This window comes from Rana temporaria, chromosome 8 (genome assembly GCF_905171775.1).
Source record: "Rana temporaria chromosome 8, aRanTem1.1, whole genome shotgun sequence".
Lineage (NCBI taxonomy): Eukaryota > Metazoa > Chordata > Amphibia > Anura > Ranidae > Rana > Rana temporaria.
In genome coordinates this window covers 85,958,881-85,978,675 of record NC_053496.1, presented here as the reverse complement: position 1 = coordinate 85,978,675, position 19,795 = coordinate 85,958,881, and the positions used below count along the sequence as shown (strand labels likewise).

The following is a 19,795-nucleotide window of genomic DNA, read 5'->3' as shown; positions in this document are numbered from 1 at the left end:
GGGAGAGCATTAATTAGAGAAGCAGCCAAGAGGCTCATGGTAACTCTAGAGGAGCTGCAGATTCTCCCATGGCTCAGGTGGGAGAAACATTAAACATGGTGTTGGCAGCATCACGTTGTGGGGATGCTTTTCTTCAGCAGGAACAGGGAAGCTGTTCAGAGTTGATAGGAAGATGGATGGAGCCAAATACAGGGCAATCTTAGAAGAAAATCTGCAAAAGACTTGAGACTGGGGCGGAGGTTCACCTTCCAGCCGGTCAAAGACCCTAAACATACAGCCAAAGCTACAATGGAATGGTTTAAATCAAGGCATATGCATGTGTTAGAATGGCCCAGTCAAAGTCCAGACCTAAATCCAATTAAGATTCTGTGGCAGGACTTGAAAATTGCTGTTCGCAGAAGCTCTCCATCCAATATGACAGAGCTTGAGATATTTTGCAAAGAAGAATGGGCAAAAAATTCACTTTAAATGTGCAAGCTTAAAGAGACATAGCGAAAAAGACTTACAGCTGGATTTGCAGTAAAAGGTGGTTCTACAAAGTATTGACTCTGGGGGGCTGAATACAAATGCAAGCCACACTTTTCACATATTTATTTGTAAAAAAAAATGAAAACCATTTATCATTTTCCTTCCCCTTCACAATTATGTGCCACTTTTTGTTGGTCTATCACATAAAATCCCAATAAAATACATTTACGTTTTTGGTTGTAACATGAAAAAATCAGAAAAATTTGAAGGGGTATGAATACTTTTTCGATGCACTGTAACAAACAAACTGTATACTTACCTTTTTTCTAATTGAGTCTAGTCCAATCACGTGATTCAGCAGTTCAGCTCCCCTGTGTGTAAAGGAGCTGCGAATTCTGCAAGGTGTTACGTCACCCATAGGCTTCATATTGCCCAGCTGTTGTCAGTGCCAGCTGCTCTCTTACACAAGGTAGCCAGAGATGCAGGCTCACGTGACCGGGGCGTATTTAAAAATAAACGTAAGTATACACATCTCTTTTATACTAGATAAGCAGGATAGGTAGGAGGAGGGAGAAGTGAGCTTTTTTAAGACTAGTTATAGTTAGGCTTTTCTTCCAATTTAAGTCAGCATCTGTCAGTGTGGTGTAAGAAAAAAAAAAATACAATGTAATGCTTAAATAACTATTGTCTTTGCGTTAATTTTTTTTTTATAATGTCTTCTGCTGGTGACTATTTTCCATAGTATGAAAACTTGTAGTATAATTGATCATGAGTTCTGGCTATTGCCTAAGCACTAGATCTGGTATCTTCCTGTCAGTGGCTCTGTTGATTAACTTGCTGTGCCTCACAGTGTCTGCTTGTGCCTGCCTCTTCTTCATTTCTTACATTCAGAAGTTCTGTCAGTTTATGCAGCACAGTGATAACTCACTGTCAGGTGTACTTACAGATTGTTAAGGTTTAAGCCTCAGCAGGCTCCTCTGGACCATCCACTGTTGGTTCATTGGGTAGGGCACACAAAGGATTATGCAAAAATGGCTGAAATTCCCATGAAATAGCCATGAAATGTTTGGCAGGGAGTTCTTTTACAAGAGTATGAGCAAATTTCTCTGCGGCCGCATCTTTACATTTAAAGTGGTTGTAAAGCCTAATTTTTTTTTACCTTACTGCATTCCTTGCAGTAAGGTAAAAAATGTTTAGGTGTCGCCATCCCCCCTCAATCCCCCACCCTTTACTTACCTGAGCCCTCATTCGATCCAGCGCCATGCATGTCTGCAGCTTTTCTCTCCCCTCACCTCCGGGTCTCGCTGGCTTTGCTGAGGCACCGATGGCTGTCAATCAAAGCCAGTAACGAGGGAGCAGGGGGTGGGGCCGAGTCCCGCAGTCTGTGTCAGTGGACGCAGCAGGGGGGCACAGATGCAAGCATACATGAGTGCCCCCATGGGAAGCAGTTTCCCATGGGACACTGGGCAGAGAGGAAGGGACCAGGAGCACTTTCGGGGGACCCAAAAAAAGGAGGTGTGCGGCCGCTCTGTGCAATTTTATTGCACACAGAGCAGGTTAGTATAGACATGTTTAAAAAATAAATAAATAATTACCTTTACAATCACATTAACCGCTTCAATCCCTGGCACTTTTACACACTTCCTGCCCAGGCCAATTTTTAGCTTTTAGTGCTGTCACAGTTTGAATGACAATTGTGTGGTCATGCAACACTGTACCCAAATTAAGTTTTTATACATTTTTCACACAAATAGAGCTTTCTTCTTAATCCTCGCTGGGATTTTATTTTTTGTTAAAACAAAAACGAATAAAGACCGAAAAATAAAAAATATTTTCCTTAGTTCTTTTTCACCTTCACTGATGTGCACTCATAGGCTGCACCCATGGGCACTGATAAGGCGGCACTGATGAGGTAGCACTAATAAGGAGGCAGTAATATGCAGAACTCATGGATGGGTACAGATTGGCATTACTGATAAACACAGATTGGCATCCCCGATCGGAGGGGAGGAGAGCCGATAAACAGCACTGCCATTTTTACATGTGATCGGATGTGTTCCAGACAATCACAGTGCCAGCACGGTGAGACTGGGGCGACATCATTTCACAATGTGGGTGGGAGAAGGTTTGAATGTAGTTTAATCTAGTCTTACACATAGTCACAACATACAACATCCTCCTAGGATCACGCCTCCTGCGCACCCAATGTGCCACGCTGCAACACATGATTTGTCACCAGATACAGCGGATGACAGATCAATGTACTGGGCAGCAGCCGGTACTATGTGATCACTGTGACTAATCACAGCAAATTACATGACAATTGTACACAATGGATGACTTCCATTCATAACATCCATTATATACTATGGTGTTGATCACGGTAATCACATGGTACAGACTAGCCCAATCACAGCTGTACCATGTGATTAGCTGTGGCTAATCGCAATAGGGCACACTGAATGGATTTCATTCAGAAAAAAATGGATGCCTAGAACAATAATTATCAATGTTATAAACAGTGTGTAAAAAAAAAAAAAAAAAATCCTGATCACCTCCTCAGAGTATTACAATGTTACAGTACGCAAAAAATCCCCCCCCCCCCCCAAATGTTTTGTTTTTTTATAAATATTTTTTTTTTAATTACTTTTTTTACATACTGTCACCAGTCCCTGATCACTTCCACACCAGTTATATGATGATGCTTCAATGGTAAAAGTATGTATAAAAAAAGAAAAAAAAATGAAAAAAACGAATTATTTTAATTTCTTCATTTTTCAAATAAATGTGACAAAAAATTACAACTTAAAAAAAAAATCACCATGCCTTTAATGAATACCTTGGACTGCCTATTTTCCAAAAAGGGGTAATTTGGGGGGTATTGGTACTGTCCTGACATTTACGGGCCTCAAGAAATTAGATCAGCCAGTCTTATCAGGATTAATCCATTTTCAGAAATATACACAGCGGGTAAAATAAGTATTGAACCTGTCACCATTTTTCTAGATCAATACATTTGTAAAAGTGCTATTGACATGAAATTTTCACCACATGTCGGTAACAACCCATGCAATCCATACATACAAAGAAACCAAAACAAATAAGTTCAGAAATGAAACTATGTGTAATGACACAGAGAAAAAGTATTGAACACATGAAGAAAGTGAGGTGCAAAAAGGCACAGAAAGCCTAGACACCAGCTGAAATCTATCAGTAATTAGAAAGCAATCCTGCCCCTTGTCAGTGCTAATTTATACCAGCTGGTTCAGTCTCAACTGATGGCCAATAAAAAGGTCTCATTACCAAGGTGTTACAAAAGAAACATTTAATGATGGTTAAAAGTAAAGAGCTCTCTCGAGACCTTAGGAACCTTATTTTTGCAAAACATACTGATGGCATTGGTTACAGGATTTAGAAACTTCGGAATGTTCCATTGAGTACTGTTGGGGTCATAATTCGGAACTGGAAAGAACATAATTTTACCATAAACTGGCCAGGGCTCCTCGCAAGATTTCTGAGAGAGGAGAGAGAAAAGAATTATCAGAACAGTTGTCCAAGGGTCAAGGAGCACTTGAAGAGAGCTTCAGAAAAACCTGGAGTTAGCAGGTACAATTGTTTCAAAGGAGAAAACAACAAAAACAGGCGCCACTTAGAAAAACTGCAAACTTTAATGAACAAACAGCATCAAAGCACTCACATGGTAGTAGCTGTGTACAGGCATCTAATTGGGGTCCAAAGGACAGTCAGTTTCTCAGCCGCTGTGGTGAAGTTCCTGAAGCAGTAGCTGCTGTGTATTACGATAATGCACTTCTGCTGTATGCTGTGTGGAGAGACTGTTTCTCTCACTTCAGAGCTTTTTGCTCAAAGTACTTTTATTTGAAATTTGCTATATCCTCTATCTAAGCGTGCGCCATTATTGTATATAACTTGACAAGTGTTTCAAAGACAACAAGTAATGCGCTCAGCCGCTATGGCCTGTATTCGTGCTTACCATGGAACACTCAATTTCTGAAGAAAAAGCATGTTGAAGCTCATTAAATTGTTTGCTGCACAACATTTAGACAAGCCTGTGAAATCCTGGGAGAATATAGTCTGGTCAAATGAAACCAAAATTGAACTCTTTGGATGCCATAATACACACCATGTTTGGAGGTCAAATGGCACTGCACATCACCCCAAAAACACCCCCCATACTGACAGTGAATTTTGGAGGTGGGAACATCATGGTGTGGGTTTTTTTTCCAGGATACGGTACTAGCAAACTTAATGTTATTGAAGGAAAAATTTATGGAAAAATGTACCAAGACATTCTTGACAAAAATCTGCTGCCAACTATCAGTATTATGAAGATAAAACAAGGGTGGATATTTCAGCAAGAAAATGACCCCAAACAAAAAGCCAAGGAAACTCTAAATTGGTTTCAAAGAAAGAAAATAAAAATGTTAGAATGGCTCAGCCAATCATCTGACTGGAATCCAATATAAAATCTATAGAAAGAACTAAAGATCCGAGTTCATAGAAAAATGGGCCAAAATCACACCCGAGCAATGCCTGCGACTAGTTTCTCCACACAGGAGGCGTCTTGAAGCTTTCATTACCAACAAATGATGTTGTATCAAGTATTAAATTATTTCAGTTAGAGTGTTCAATACTTTTTCCCTGTGTCATTCCATTTTATCACACAACTTCATTTCTGAACTTATTTGTTTTGGTTTCTTTGTATGTATGGGTTGTTACCGACATGTGGTTAAAATGTAATGTCAATATCACCTTTAGAAATATACTTACCTGGAAAAATAGGGGCGTCTTCAATACTTATTTTACCCACTGTATACCATAGTTTGTTGACTCTATAACTGTCCTACAGACAAAATAATTACATTGATTTGGGTTATATTCACCAAAGAAATGTAGCAGAATACATTTTGACCTAAATTTATGAAGAAAGATTATTTATTTGCAAAACTTTATAGCAAGTGAAGAAAAAGCTTTTCTTTCTTTTCAAAATGTTTTGTATTTTTTCATTTATTTAGCAAAACATAACAAACCCAGTGGTGACCACCAAAAGAAGGCTTTATTTATGTGAAAAAAAGTGATAAATTTCATATGGGTACAGTGTTGTATGACTGCACAATAGTCATTCAAAGTGCAATAGCGCTGAAAGCTGAAAATTGGCCTGGGCAGGAAGGGGGTAAAAGAGTCTGGTATTGAAGTGGTTAAACCAATGATGCAACTTGTGCTAGGAGATTATACAGTGAAAGGTCTATTTAGCATCTATACACAGCATAGATGCTTTTTTCTACTTCTGTATAAATAAGAGCAATTTTGTTTTCTTTGTGTTTTGAAGTTGTGGTCTCTACCAAAATATCACAATGAGTTTTGTGAACACTAATTACCATTAATCGGGTTCCGAAAGCTGTAGTGAGAATGAGGAAATGTGTTGGTTAACTTTGTAAACAGAAAAACACACCTCTTACAAGAAATGACCACTGTTTACAAAATACTTTAGAGTGGTCGTAGATAAACTGGGGCAAAGGGAAGGACCTCAAGATATACAAAATATGTGATTTTACAACGCATAATTTGGGGAATATTTAAGCAAAGTTCAGCTCTGGTTGAAAAGTCAATCAGGCCAAAATAGATATTTCAGTTTGTTGTAGATGCTGGAGAGAGAAACCAGCTGGTAATTTTTTCCTATATCTCTTAAGTCAGCAGCTACTAACACTGTAGCTGCTGACTTTTAATAAGGACACTTACCTGTCCTAGTCGCCCGCAATGTCGGTCCCCCGACGGCGATCGCTCAGTCCAGGCGCCTCCATCCTTACTAAGGGAAACAGGCAGTGAAGCTTTACGGCTTCACCGCCCGTTTCCTACTGCACATTCGCGAGGTGCTTTGTGAATGGGCGGCTGCCTCCTGGGATACACACAGTTCCCAGAAGGCAGCGCGGCTCATTCACCAGAAGACAACGCGACGTAGGATGAGCCAGAAGATCCACTGCAGTGGAAGACGAGGCAGAAGAGCTACTTCCACATAGCAACCACCCTTTCAGGTGAGTATAAAAAAAAAACAATTTTTATTTTTTTTATTTTAAGATTTTTGGGGATAAAAAAAAAAGTCTGGAACTCCACTTTAAGGACTCTGTTGGTAAGATATGTGCATTCAACAGTAATAAGATCTTATAATGCGCCACCAACAAAACGCACCACAGAGCAAGTCAACAATAATAAATTGACTGTTGGAAATTGAGATATATAGCAGCCACTATGACAAGAAAGACATTTAAAAACAATAGTATTCCTATATATATGATGACGGTAAATGGTAGTGCTACAGATAGTAACAACACTCATATAAAATCACATTAACACATTACACCCACAAGCCTCAAAATTGAGGGAAAAAAACTACGATCACCAAAATTGTACCTTTTTATAGCTCATTCGGTTACATTTAATCATAAAAAATGGCCCTAGAATTATTAATCTTACTCTTGCACACAGAGACATCAATGCTGTATGTATGCGAATGTGTGTGGGGGAGGGGTGTCCATTACATTTTTTTTTTCTTATTACCTTTTTAGATGTCATTGTTTATAAATTATTATTTTTTTTAAACATTTTTTTAAAATGTTATTCAAGACAGGGTAGAACACACGATTACAATCAACACAGAGAAGACAGCACTAGGATAGTGCATATTACAGATGCATATTACAATTAGAAACCAGTAACTGTAATCAAGTGTATTCAAATACAGACGTGCAAATCGCATGCCCAATATACAGCAGCGCAGTGCATCATGCTGCTGTACATTGCCATGAATGAAGTGTATGTTTTGTACTCTTCAAATAAAGTTTATTTAAAAAAAAGGAAGCCGTGTGATGCGCTAAATCGCACACCACACTGACCTCTACCTCAGCTGGGAACGGACAGCTGCCTTTATATGTGCCTTAACTGTAAAGTTTTTTTTTTTTATTTATTTATTATTTTTTTGGGGAAAAAGAGTGATAAATTATACATGTCCTTATTTCTTTGAAGTTTTTTAGTTCAGAAGAAAGAAGATCAATGTCAGTGTTTAAAGTTACTGTGCATGGTATTCCTGGACCAGAGCCTTTCACTGTGTTTAGTATTAACATTGGAACAACTGCAAAACATCTACTTGACCAAGTAAGTCACATTGTTGCCTGTACTTGTAATATTTACATTATAGTTCATTATGGTGTATCACTTAAAGGGTCACTAAAGGAGAATTTTTTTTTAGCTAAATAGCTTCCTTTACCTTACTGCAGTCCTGGTTTCATGTCCTCATTGTTCGTTTTTGCTCTGATGTTGCTGTAATTCTTCTCTGTTCTGGACACTTCCTGGTTGTCTGTTTCCTGATGACCACAGTACTGGGAGTTTCTAGTTTCATGTTCCGAACCATCACTGCTCTATGGCTCTGTATAGCACAGAGGCAGGATAACATGCAAAAACGAAACTAAAAAACTACAGGTACATTATATGATTGATTTTTATCTATTTTTAATCGTTTTTAAAAGGAATCAGTTAACTATTATGTCTCTATACCCTGTAAACAGTCATTTCAGCAAAAAATATTTTTTCCTTTACAACTCCTTTAATGCACAGTGGCCATTTAAGCCTGGTGAATGGGATCTCCTCAATTCTGTGTGGGTGGAAGGCACAGGTTGAACATTACACCAAGTGGTACTAACATCTAGGACAGTGTGTGCCAACAGACGAATGCCCAGAATGCAAGAAATGTGCATTTTGGGCATTCATCCCTGGTCATATACTGCCCCAAACATTAGTACCATTAGAAGCACCACCCAGCCACAGCAGCTTTCAACCTCTTATAGCGTTTTACAGGCTGCTGACTGCAGGGCTCTACAGTGTGTCTGTGACTTTCAACTGCATGAAAACAAGGGAATCTCATGCACAGGGGCTAAGTACTCAGGCCCAGATTCTTAAAGGACTTACGACGGCGCAGCGCCATGTACGCCGTCGTAAGTCCTAATCTGACCCGTCGTATCTATGCGACTGATTCTTAGAATCAGTTACGCATAGATATCCATTAGATACGACAGGCGTAAGTCTCTTACACCGTCGGATCTTAAGTGCGTTTTTTTTTGGCACGCTAGGTGGCGCTTCCGTCGAAATCAGCGTTGATTTTTTTAGCTAGATACGCAAATTCCCGAACGTATGCGCGGCTCAGTAAAGTTACGACGTTTACGTTCGGCTTTTCCCGGCGTAAAGTTGCCCCTGCTATATGAGGGGCAGCCAATGTTAAGTATGGCCGTCGTTCCAGCGTCGAAAATTTAAAAAGTTACGTCGTTTGCGTAAGTCGTCCGTGAATGGGGCTTTGCGACGTCATTTAGAGCAATGCACACTGGGAGATTTTATGGACGGCGCATTTGCGCAGTTCGTTCGGTGCGGGGACGCGCTTCATGTAAATGATACACGCCCCCTACCCGCCGAATTTGAATTCCGCCGGGTGATTTACGCTACGCCGCCGCAACGTACGGAGCAAGTGCTTTGAGAATACAGCACTTGCCCGTGTAAGTTGCGGAGGGGTAACGTAAATGAGATACGTTACACTCGCACAATTTTGCACCGATCAACGTGAATCTGGGCCTCAGTGTGCACAAAACCTTATACAACTTCTAACAACTCAATCCACAATGGATTTCTTATTACTGAGTGGAGTTAGGTCAGATTTAGGCTTATATTCGTTTACAAGAAATAAAAGTGGGGTACATGCATAAAGTTTATACATTCTATTTCTTTATGGAATCCAGAAGATTCAGAGGAAGGATAATGTAAAATCTGTATTACAAATTACCTCCACATTTCCTGGAGCTGGTACAATTTGATCTGGGAATAGATTAATGGCTGGCACTTATTTTTTGCCAGGTTACTGATGTCATTGGTTTAAGTAAATTTCAAATTTACATTACAAATGTTAATTTGGAAAATGCATTAGAAGGCATAAGACACAAGGAATTCGTGTCTCTTATCCTCCAGTAGATTATTTTGATGAATATATAAAGAATTCACTTAGATTGGTAAAAAAAGTAACATTGCTCTGATGCCATGCAGCCTGCCTGAAATGTAGGAAAGTTTTCTGATGGAGTTCTGGACAGCAGTAAACACCCAGCAGGGATCATTATCTGCCATTGCTTCGATGAATGGTGAATTGTGTTTTGACCAGATTTCTTCTTTAAAATAGCATTTGAAAAGCATACTACACAAATTTTTTATCCAGTAATACTGTATATACTTGATTGTGCTTGTGAGGTCTGCTAGCCTTTAGGCAGTATTGAGTTTATGGTGGAAAAAAACTGAGTTAGGAGATAAACTTCTACTGTTGAAATACTTAACAATTGAGGATAATGAATGGGGCTCTTGGTTGAGTAGGTTGCTGGGAGGACAATTTGGCTCTGCGCAAGATGAGGCATTCCAAAGTCACGTAATGGGTCTTTAAGGTTTACTTTAGAGTTGTGTGTGTTTCTCGGTTACTGGAATCTGATTTTAGACTTAAAAGTATAGTAAGTAAAGACTGAAAACATCTGCTAGACTGAACAGAGCTATGCATGTACTGCCAGTGGGGTTCACCTCTGTCCTCTAATATAGAGTAAAGGGATCTGTGGACTGTTTACACATCTTAAAATAAAATGAGTACAGCAACAATAGGGTAACCTCTCTTATAAGGCTATAATTTGTTCTGCGGTAGTCAGACAGTCAATTTGTTCTATTTTTTTTTTTTTTTTTTTATCTCTCTTTACCTTATTTGGTAATGCATTGCATTACACACGAAATGTGACTTGCTCAAGTTTCTTCCCTCCTCTTTATCATGTTACACTTGCAGAATGAGCTTCAGATTATGTTTATTTTATTTCTTGCAATGATTTAATATTATTGCACAAGTGAGTAATAATTATGTAATGAATAAAAGGATAATTAAAATAAGTATGAAAATAATGAAAGTAATATAATTCTGCCACAAGCAGGAAAATAAATAGTCATGAAAATGTTATATTACATTCTTAATGTAGTTTGTGTAGATGATTATAATAAACAAGCTGCTGAGTTGCAAGTAATTCTAATAGCTATGTTTTCAGTCATTGAGTTTATTAATTTTAAGAGGTTCCTTCTGTGTTTGATTATACTCATACACTTTTGTCAGATTTTCCTATAGGATATTTCTAGTGTGAATGGGCCCTAAAACCTTGAGAATGGTACCTAGATCCCACACCAGGGAAAGAGCCTGTAATGTTGCTTTGGGTACTGGATCCTGCTTGGGTACTCACCTCGGTAGTTTGTGCAATGAGTGTTTAGCGGCAGGGTGTTATATGGGTCCAGGGCCATGATCCGTCCCTATGGAACCCAGGCCCTGAGAACTCCTTCAAGGGTATGACAACCTCAACGGATGGACCCTATATAGAGATTAGCATAATGGACAGATAAGACAAGGCCCCCTTGTGTTTCTGTAAATAATTGAGCTATGTTTAGAGTTATTTCACTTTACAGTGTAAATTTTTCAAACTTGCCACTAAAACTGACCTATTCAGTATAGTCTCATGAGGATGACCAGGTTTGTTCACACCACAAATTGTACACTTTACCCCCACTTCCGCCTAGAGGTCTAATAAGCTACTCAAGAACTTCCTCCTAAAGACTTTTTCACAGGATGGTCTGCACCTAGGTTGCTGTGTATTTCTTCGCAGACATGCTTATCCTTTATTTATTTACTGTACCCTACTCCATGAGTACCCCACAGAAGATTACCCTTGGTGGGAGCCAAGGCAAAAACTCAGCCAAACATTGCTCTGCCGAAGGTCCATGCAGCAATTACCCCCCTTGCATCAATGCAGGACCAGAATTTAACAGCGGCCTTTGCAACCTATTCTAGTTCTATTTCTAACAACTAACAGCTAGACATGTGCACTGCATTTTTTTTTTATTTGTTTTGGTTTTTTGGTTTTTCGGGTCATTTATTATGATCGAAATTTGTTATTTCGAAGAAATTCATAACTTTGGAAAAATTTGAATTTGTTTTGTTCCATTAGTTTAAATGTGCTATTCAAAAATTCGGAAATTTGCAAATTCGAAAATCTGGAAATCCAAAATAATATCTAACTAACTAATAATAACAACTGTCAAATTATAGGTATTGGAAGTTCCTTTCCAATGTGGCTGTTTATGAACAAATACGAATTATCCGAAATGCCGAATCGAAATGAATGGAGCGTATCAAATTAATATGAATAAATAATAATAATAAAAACATTTTTTTATTATTATCTATTATTATTAATTTGTTACATTCCATTCATTTTGATGCAGCATTCATTATTTCGAGTAATTCGTAACTTTGGGTAAATTTGCATTTGTTACGTTTACTAACAGCGAAATTTAAAGGAAATTCCAATACCTTTAATTTAATAGTTAGTAATAGTTATTATTATTAGTTATTATTTCGCATTTTCAGGTTTTCGAATTTTAGGATTTTCGTTTTTATTTTCGGCTTTCCGTTCTTTTGAATTCTCTGTTTTTCATTCCTATTTTCGGATTTTAGAATTTACGAATTTATGATTTATTTTCATTAGTTTGAATATTTCCAATTTAACGAATTTGTCAAATTTCACCGAAAAACTAATTGGGAAAGAAACAAATTGCAAATGTGTACTAACAGCTTTAATACAGCTATCTGTCCAGGGATATTAAACACTGTGCTCCTTCCCCAGCTCCACCATCTCTACCCGAGTCAGGTCTAGAAGCGGTCAATCCAGAAAATATTTCTCTTCTCCAAAAATAATCGCCAAGCTCTATCCCGTGGAAAAATTGTTCTCAAAAAAAGTGGTCTCTTCTGGTCTCAGTCTTAAACATTATTATTTCGCATTTTCAGGTTTTCGAATTTTAGGATTTTCGTTTTTATTTTCGGCTTTCCGTTCTTTTGAATTCTCTGTTTTTCATTCCTATTTTCGGATTTTAGAATTTACGAATTTATGATTTATTTTCATTAGTTTGAATATTTCCAATTTAACGAATTTGTCAAATTTCACCGAAAAACTAATTGGGAAAGAAACAAATTGCAAATGTGTACTAACAGCTTTAATACAGCTATCTGTCCAGGGATATTAAACACTGTGCTCCTTCCCCAGCTCCACCATCTCTACCCGAGTCAGGTCTAGAAGCGGTCAATCCAGAAAATATTTCTCTTCTCCAAAAATAATCGCCAAGCTCTATCCCGTGGAAAAATTGTTCTCAAAAAAAGTGGTCTCTTCTGGTCTCAGTCTTAAACATCTTCCAGTTGAGGGTGTTTCTTTGTTCAAAAATTCTGCAGATAGGAAGTTTAAGACACTCTTAAAGGCTCTCATACTTGCAGGTCCAGATTTGCAACCAGCTGTCTCTGTGATTTCTGCCTGTCAAACCTCAGCTAACTGGATTGTCGATGCTCTAGACAAGTACAGGTAGTCAGTGCCCTGTTACAAACAGAGGGAGACAACAAGAAGTCTACCCCTAGGAGGGGAAGTTCAGCCCTGTAAGATTTATCATGGGAAAATGGTGTCTTCACTAAAGCCTAATCACCAATCCCATAAAGGGATTGGTGAAATCTTCTGAACAGGTGCACAGACAGCAAAACAAACTTTGAGGGGGTGTTAACCCTTTGCTATGCTATCCAAAAAACATAAAAATTTATTTTTTTGGGCTTGCAATACACTTAAAAATGTGCCTGTTCTGACTTACATACAAATTCAGAACAACCCCACAGAACATATCTTGTTTGTAACCCGGGGACTGCCTGTAATAGCACACATTTCTAGAATGGCTCTAATCTCCATTCACATGGACAGAATCTTGTGCCTCAAAACCTGATCAGCTGAAGCTGCCTGTAAAACTCCCAATCTTCATGGACTTTAAAAGAGGATGTCTCTTTGATTTGACACTTGGAAATTTTCAATAATGATGTCACAAGAGGGAAAGTTCTTCTCCCACAGTGGAAAGTTAAAAAACAACCTTCTTCAGAAACCTGTGCTTCTTCAAAACACAGAGCACATCACTGCTCTACCCAGGCTTCAATTTCAAAACCTAAGTTTAGCCCTTCCTCTTTGGCTTAAAAAATGGTCCCCAAAGCCCACTAAGTCTTCCCAAGGGGTGCCCTCACACCTAATAGTAGGGGATAATATTTTACAGTTTGCTTCTCTCTTGGTCACAGACATCCCAATCAATGGTTTCAGAGGGGTACAAAATAGAGTTCAATCTCTGTTCCCTCACTGTTTTCATCTTTAAAACCAACCAAAATCTTCCCAAGGACAGTCAGATTTGTAGAATGCCCTGAGCCATCTCTTGTCCCAGGAGGTAGTTGTACAATACCCCTAAAAGACATGTTCAAAGGGTTCTATGAAAATCTGTTTATGGTGCCACAGCCCAACAGGAATATTTTTCCTTATCTGGACCTAAAAACCCTTAACAAATACCTTTAAATTACAAGATTTTGCATGGCAAGGGCAAGTATTACCTCTCAGAAACAAAGGGAATACTTGGCATTTAGTACACAACCAAGATGCTATCTGCATATTCCATTTATCCACTTCATGAGCACTTAGAAGAAGGAGACAATCACTTCCAGTTTGTTGCACTGGCTGGCCTTTCCTCTTCCCTCAGAATATTCACAGAGGTCCTGATACCTCTTCTTGTCCTTCCAAGAACTCCAGATTTTTTTTTCACCTGGAATACCTGGGGCTGATGCTGGGCACATCCCAAATGAACATATTTCATCCAGAGAATATGCTGCTTTCTCTCAGAGCTCACACTCACACAAATTGAGGTCAAACAGACATTCCTCCGTGTCAAGATCAGGGTTCAGGTTCAGAGGCCAGAACTAATAGCAGTGGAAGCGCTCACACAGAAACCAGCAGGACAAATACACAAACAGATTTTTCCTAGTGGGCGACTTGGGCTCACCTGAGGTGTGGGTCTAAACTGTAACTGGTCTTTACCAGAACTCCTGATTGTGGAGATGGGTTTTATTGTGTGCCAGGTCGCCGTGCTCAGGATTGCCCACCAGGAGGTGAGCAACCCAGGGTGAAGATATACCAGGTAGGAATTAAGCAGATGTGTAGTCGGTAAACAAGCCAAAGATCGGTAACAAGGGGTTGCAGGTTGGGATTAAGCAGAAGTATAGTTGAGGAACAAGCCAAAGGTTGGTAACAAATGGTTGCAGGTTGGAATCAAGTGGAAGTGTAGTCAAAGAACAAGCCAAAAAGTGGTAACGAGGATAACTGAGAAGTGGGTCATTAATATACACTTCTCAAGAATACCTTAGAACGTATGGCCCATAGGAAGTTCTTTTGAGGCTGAATCATACATTGAGTTGCTTTTTTGGAGAGGCCCTGACAAAATCCATGATAAGGCATCAGTCAATACAACATATAAAAATTGAACCTGGAAAAGAACAGCAACCAATGTGCTTGTCTAGAAGACAACCTTTTAATCTCTTGGCAGAATGAATGAGTTCTAGTTTTTTTTTGATGAGTGAGGACAATTATAGGATGATTAGCCTCTTCCAACAAATGCCTCCTTTGCTCAAAAACGTCTTTAATTGCCAGCATCCCTTTATTCCCAATGTCATAATTCTTTTTAGCTGAACACATTACTCATTTTCTGAGAAAGGGATATTTCCCACAACAGAATCTGAAGCATATGCTTCTATGATAAAAGGTAGTTTAGGATTGGAATGTACCAGAATGGTAAAAAAAGAGTTGTTAGTTTAATAAAGGCAGCCTGTGCCTCCATGGACCAGACAAAGGGCACCCTTTAATTGTTGGTTGTGTAAGGTGCTGTTACCTTAGAGAAGTTTATTATGATATTTCCGTAGAAGTTCGCAAATACAACAAATCATTGTATTTCCTTAACATTTCTAGAAGCAGGCAAAGCCACCTCTGCTTTTATCTTACAAGATCAATACTTACTCCTTCAGGAGAAATTATGTGTACCAAGAACTGGATCCGAGTTTGTTTACATTCACATTTCTCCAATTTGAGTAAATATGATTCTTCCCTAATCTTTTGAAGGCACTGGAAACATGCTTGCAATGCTTCTCTAGATTATTAGAAAAGATAAGAAAATTATCCAAGTAAGCGTTAACAGACTGGTCCAACAGATCGTGCAGGACATCATTGATGAAATGTTGAAAAGTTGCAGGAGCATTTCAAAGGTCAAAAGGCTCAAGACCAAAGATTCAAAATGTAAATTTCTGGTTCCTAAATCAGTGTTCCATTTGTCTCCTTGATGAATGTAGGCAAGGTTATATGCCCCCCCCCCCCCATAAATCTAGTTTGGTATCTAGTATTGGTAAATACTTTGGCAGAGCGGAGTCTTTCCAATATTTCAGGAATTAAGGGGAGTAAATAAGGTTTTAATATTGATTTTGTTCAAATCCCTGTGATCAGTGCACAGACACAAGGTAGAGTCTTAAAAACTGATAAAGTGTTAGAGACTGATAAAGTGTTTGGTAAATTCCTTTTCTAAAACTCATCAAGCCACACCCTGAGCACCTTTATTTTAGGTTCTGACAAAATAAAAATGCAACCAAATCTCCTTAGACTAGTTCAGTTGCAAGCTAGTTTTCTGGGAAACCTTTTATGTATTTTTCGCTAGTTCCAATGTTTGTTATTCCAGTACAGTGGACTTTTTTTACTCTGCAAGAGCTGATTTGTCTTCCATGGGGACAAAATTGGGTGGTGAGACACCCTCCTCCAAAACTTTATTCTTGCCTTTGCTTGCATGCCCCTAATTGGCCTACTTGTTTTTTAATGTGCTTACTATTGCTTTACCTATGACTGGCTCCCCCTGGAATGCAAATCTGTATATCATACGGTTTTAAACAAGGGTTATGTTTAGTATGGCATGAGTTCTTGAACTGAGCCATGGACTTTTATGTTCCCACCCTCCTCCTCAACCTATGTGCCATCCCATTTCCATACCTTCCCTCTTTCCTTTTTTTTACCTCCTCCTAACTCCCGACCTGCCTCTCCCTCTTCTCGCCGCCCACACTTTTTTTTTTATTCCCTGAGGTGGTAACCTTAGCAACAGTGTATTCAAGGAATCAATTACCATTGGGGAAGGGTGAGACATCTGCAGGCTCCCACAGATTGTCCCACTGGGTAGAGGTTTGTAACACTAACGAGTCACATGACACCGGGGAGGGAAAATGGCTAATTGGGCCCAATTTGGATATTTTCACTTAGGTGTGTACTCACTTTTTTTGCCAGCGGTTTAGATATTAATGGCTGTGTGTTGAGTTATTTTGAGGGGACAGCAAATTTACACGGTTATATAAGCTGTACACTCATAATGTCACATGAAAAGATATAATGAAATATTTACAAAAATGTAAGGGGTGTACTCACTTTTGTGAGATACTGTAAATATGTGTTTATTCTGGTTATTATCTCAGGATTTATGTAATACACTGAAGTTTGATTCTTCCAGATAGACAGCAATGTGGATTTGCTAATTACTCCAGCTAAACTATTTATGAGGGGCAGTTATCTGAGAGGATATCTGCTTTCTTTTATGATATAATTTAGCCTTGGGTAAGACAATTTATTGCATGCCGTGTACTCCTAATGGGTTTGACTCCCTGCAAAATATGCTTGACAGAACTGTAGTATTTTGTTACAGTTTCACGATGGGTCAATCCCAATTCCCTAAAAGAAAATTGATAATCGTTAGCAGACACTGAGATGATAAGCAAACCTTGACAGAGTGCAGTTTTCAATGCCAGACCTCCATTAGATATTTACAGCTCTGGCAAATGCCTGTTTATTAATTATCTGCTAAGTAATGACCAGCTGAATAGGTTCTGCTATTCTTGAGTTAGGATAGCAGGTCCTTTGAAATTCCAGAACCTTGTAGAAATGTGATATATACCCAGTGTAGTGGCCTCAGGTGATACACAGAGATGAAACAAATCCTCTTACCTGTCTACCTATTGCCCTCTCTTCTCTACATCTGTTCAAAGTACTAAATTATAAAGCTTGTATGAGAGTTCATAAAAATAATTGGGAGAAATGATTTCTGATCACGTGACAGTCAATCATGGCGGTCACAAGTCCCCCTCCTAGAATGCCAAACCCCTTAAAGGGCCAGTGGGAGCCGGCGCCAAGGGGTTAAGTTAAAGGCTATGAAGGTGCACTTCTGGCTTTATGGAAAAAAATTGACTGCTGGTATATTTCCCTATTTTTCAAAACTGTCACTACTGACCTAGGACTTCTGAACAACATGATTGTGTGGTCCTTTCATGCAACCTTTTGTGGAGCCAACCTGCATTATCATATTTTTTTTATAACCCTGCAGGAAAGTACGAGCTTGTTACATTTGCATTGCTTTTATTTTTTCCCTACAGATTTTGTCATCCATAAAAGGAAATGAAGCAAGCACTGACTATTTCTTAATGGAAGAAAAATGTTTTATATCAAAGGACAAAAATGAGTGTAAAAAACCTCCATTCCAAAGAGTGATTGGCCCAGAAGAAGACATCCTGCAAATTCTAAACAGTTGGTTCCCAGAAGAAGGCTATGTGGGAAGGATCATTCTTAAAACTCAGGAAGAAGTATGCCTAGTTCAATAAAAGAAACAATAACTTTGTTTTCTAAAGCAATCTTTTGGCAGATACGAAAAACATATAATTCAGTTATAGAAACATAGAAAAGTGACAGCAGAGAAATGATTGAGTAGTCCAAGTCTGGTCGTTTTTTTTAATTTTTTTAATTCATGTTTTTTATTTTTATTTTTTTTGTTCTTGTTTTTTCATTGACTTTTATGTCTGGGTATAGATCTATGTTTGTCCCAAGCATGTTTGAATGCATTTACTGTTAACTGGTTATGAATTTATTGAGCACAAAATTTTAAATGTAATTTTTCATACAACTATACAATTATTTAATCTTGTTGAAATGTGCCCCCTGTAATTCCCCTAATAGCAGGTAGAGATATTGTCAGCTGTCCGACAATCAGACATGGTCCTATTGCTTTGCACAGTGGTGTTTAATATGTTAACATGCTTGCAGAAAGGATGGGCACAAGAATAACCTTGTGCTGCAGCTCCCAAATTAATTAGTCACAGACTGGGGTTAGAATAGAAGAAATGGTCGCACACCACTGTATATCAAAATCCTTATTATTTGGACATCCCAAAACTACCAGAACCAGAATCCTGGGTAGACACGTTACATTGAGAATGCTGGGCAGGAGTTTTTCAGGCGGTATTTAGGCGCTATTTTTAGCGCTAAACCGCCTGAAAAACTCCTCAGTGTGAAAGGGGCCTTAAGGTTTGACCTCATATTATATGGTTTTGGTTAATCTGAAGACAAAAATCTGCAGAAAATCTAATAGTGTGTATGGGGCCTTAGTGGTAAAAATGAAATTTTTAATAAACAAGGTAGATCTAAATGTCTCATAGACTCCAAATAATCTTCCTCTGACCCAGTCAGTGGTGTTTAGAGATCGGATGCTAAAGAGTGCAAATATTTCACATTTTTGTTTTTATGTATGGTGTTGTTTTCTTATGGCAGCTGACAGTAGTGTTGATGCATTATTATGTTCTTGTACTCTTACTTTAGAATCTGAATGAAAGAAATGTGATTGTGGAGGAAAAGGAAGAGAAGGAGCTGTCTGTCAGTTCTGATGATGACAGTTTTTTTGTCCAGGTACATGATGTCTCCCCTGAACAGCCACGCACTGTTATACGAGCTTTACGATTCAGTACAGCACAGGATGTTATTCAGCAGGTAATTGGAATGTGTCTTGCAGTTTCAGTGCTCTACACACCCAGATTTAATATAATTGTAATCAACATCTGCCAGCAGTTTATTAACATAAAGAATCCTTCTGTGTGTGTAATTTATTAACCTTTGTCTCCCAGAAAGAGTTAAAGCTTCTGTGTATAGCAGCACTGCATTGCAGTTTACTACACCTGCACACTGTATGTAAATCAGGAGCATTGCTTTCACTCAATGTAGGCAAAGGTTCAGTTCAGATATCCACGGTTACTGTGAGAGCATGGCCAGATTACTGAATGCAGCGATTTGCCAGCACTTTACAAATTATGCATGGTAGAAGTATCCCTGGGACATCTTGTCACAAACACACAAGTGTTTTTGTGCTTTTCATTATAAAAACTCAAAAAACATGATTACAGGTGTCACTGGATTACTTATTTCAGGAAACAGATATGTTGGATATAGCATATACTGTACATATACCTAATTGAGCAAGCTAAAAATGAAGAAAATTGTATGGGCACCAGTTGACAAAAGGGATA

The 19,795-nt window shown here is 38.6% G+C and overlaps 1 protein-coding gene across 5 annotated transcripts in view; it reads left to right on the top strand.

Moving 5' to 3' along the window:
• The window catches only part of PLCE1 (phospholipase C epsilon 1), a 509,323-nt gene that overhangs the window by 458,920 nt on the left and 30,608 nt on the right, over positions 1-19,795 (top strand). For all 5 annotated transcript variants that reach the window (XM_040362142.1, XM_040362141.1, XM_040362144.1 and 2 more), the window contains 3 exons: positions 7,507-7,635; positions 17,879-18,085; positions 19,095-19,262. In XM_040362142.1, coding sequence (XP_040218076.1) covers positions 7,507-7,635; positions 17,879-18,085; positions 19,095-19,262 — 504 coding nt within the window. The remainder of the gene's footprint in view (positions 1-7,506; positions 7,636-17,878; positions 18,086-19,094; positions 19,263-19,795) is intronic.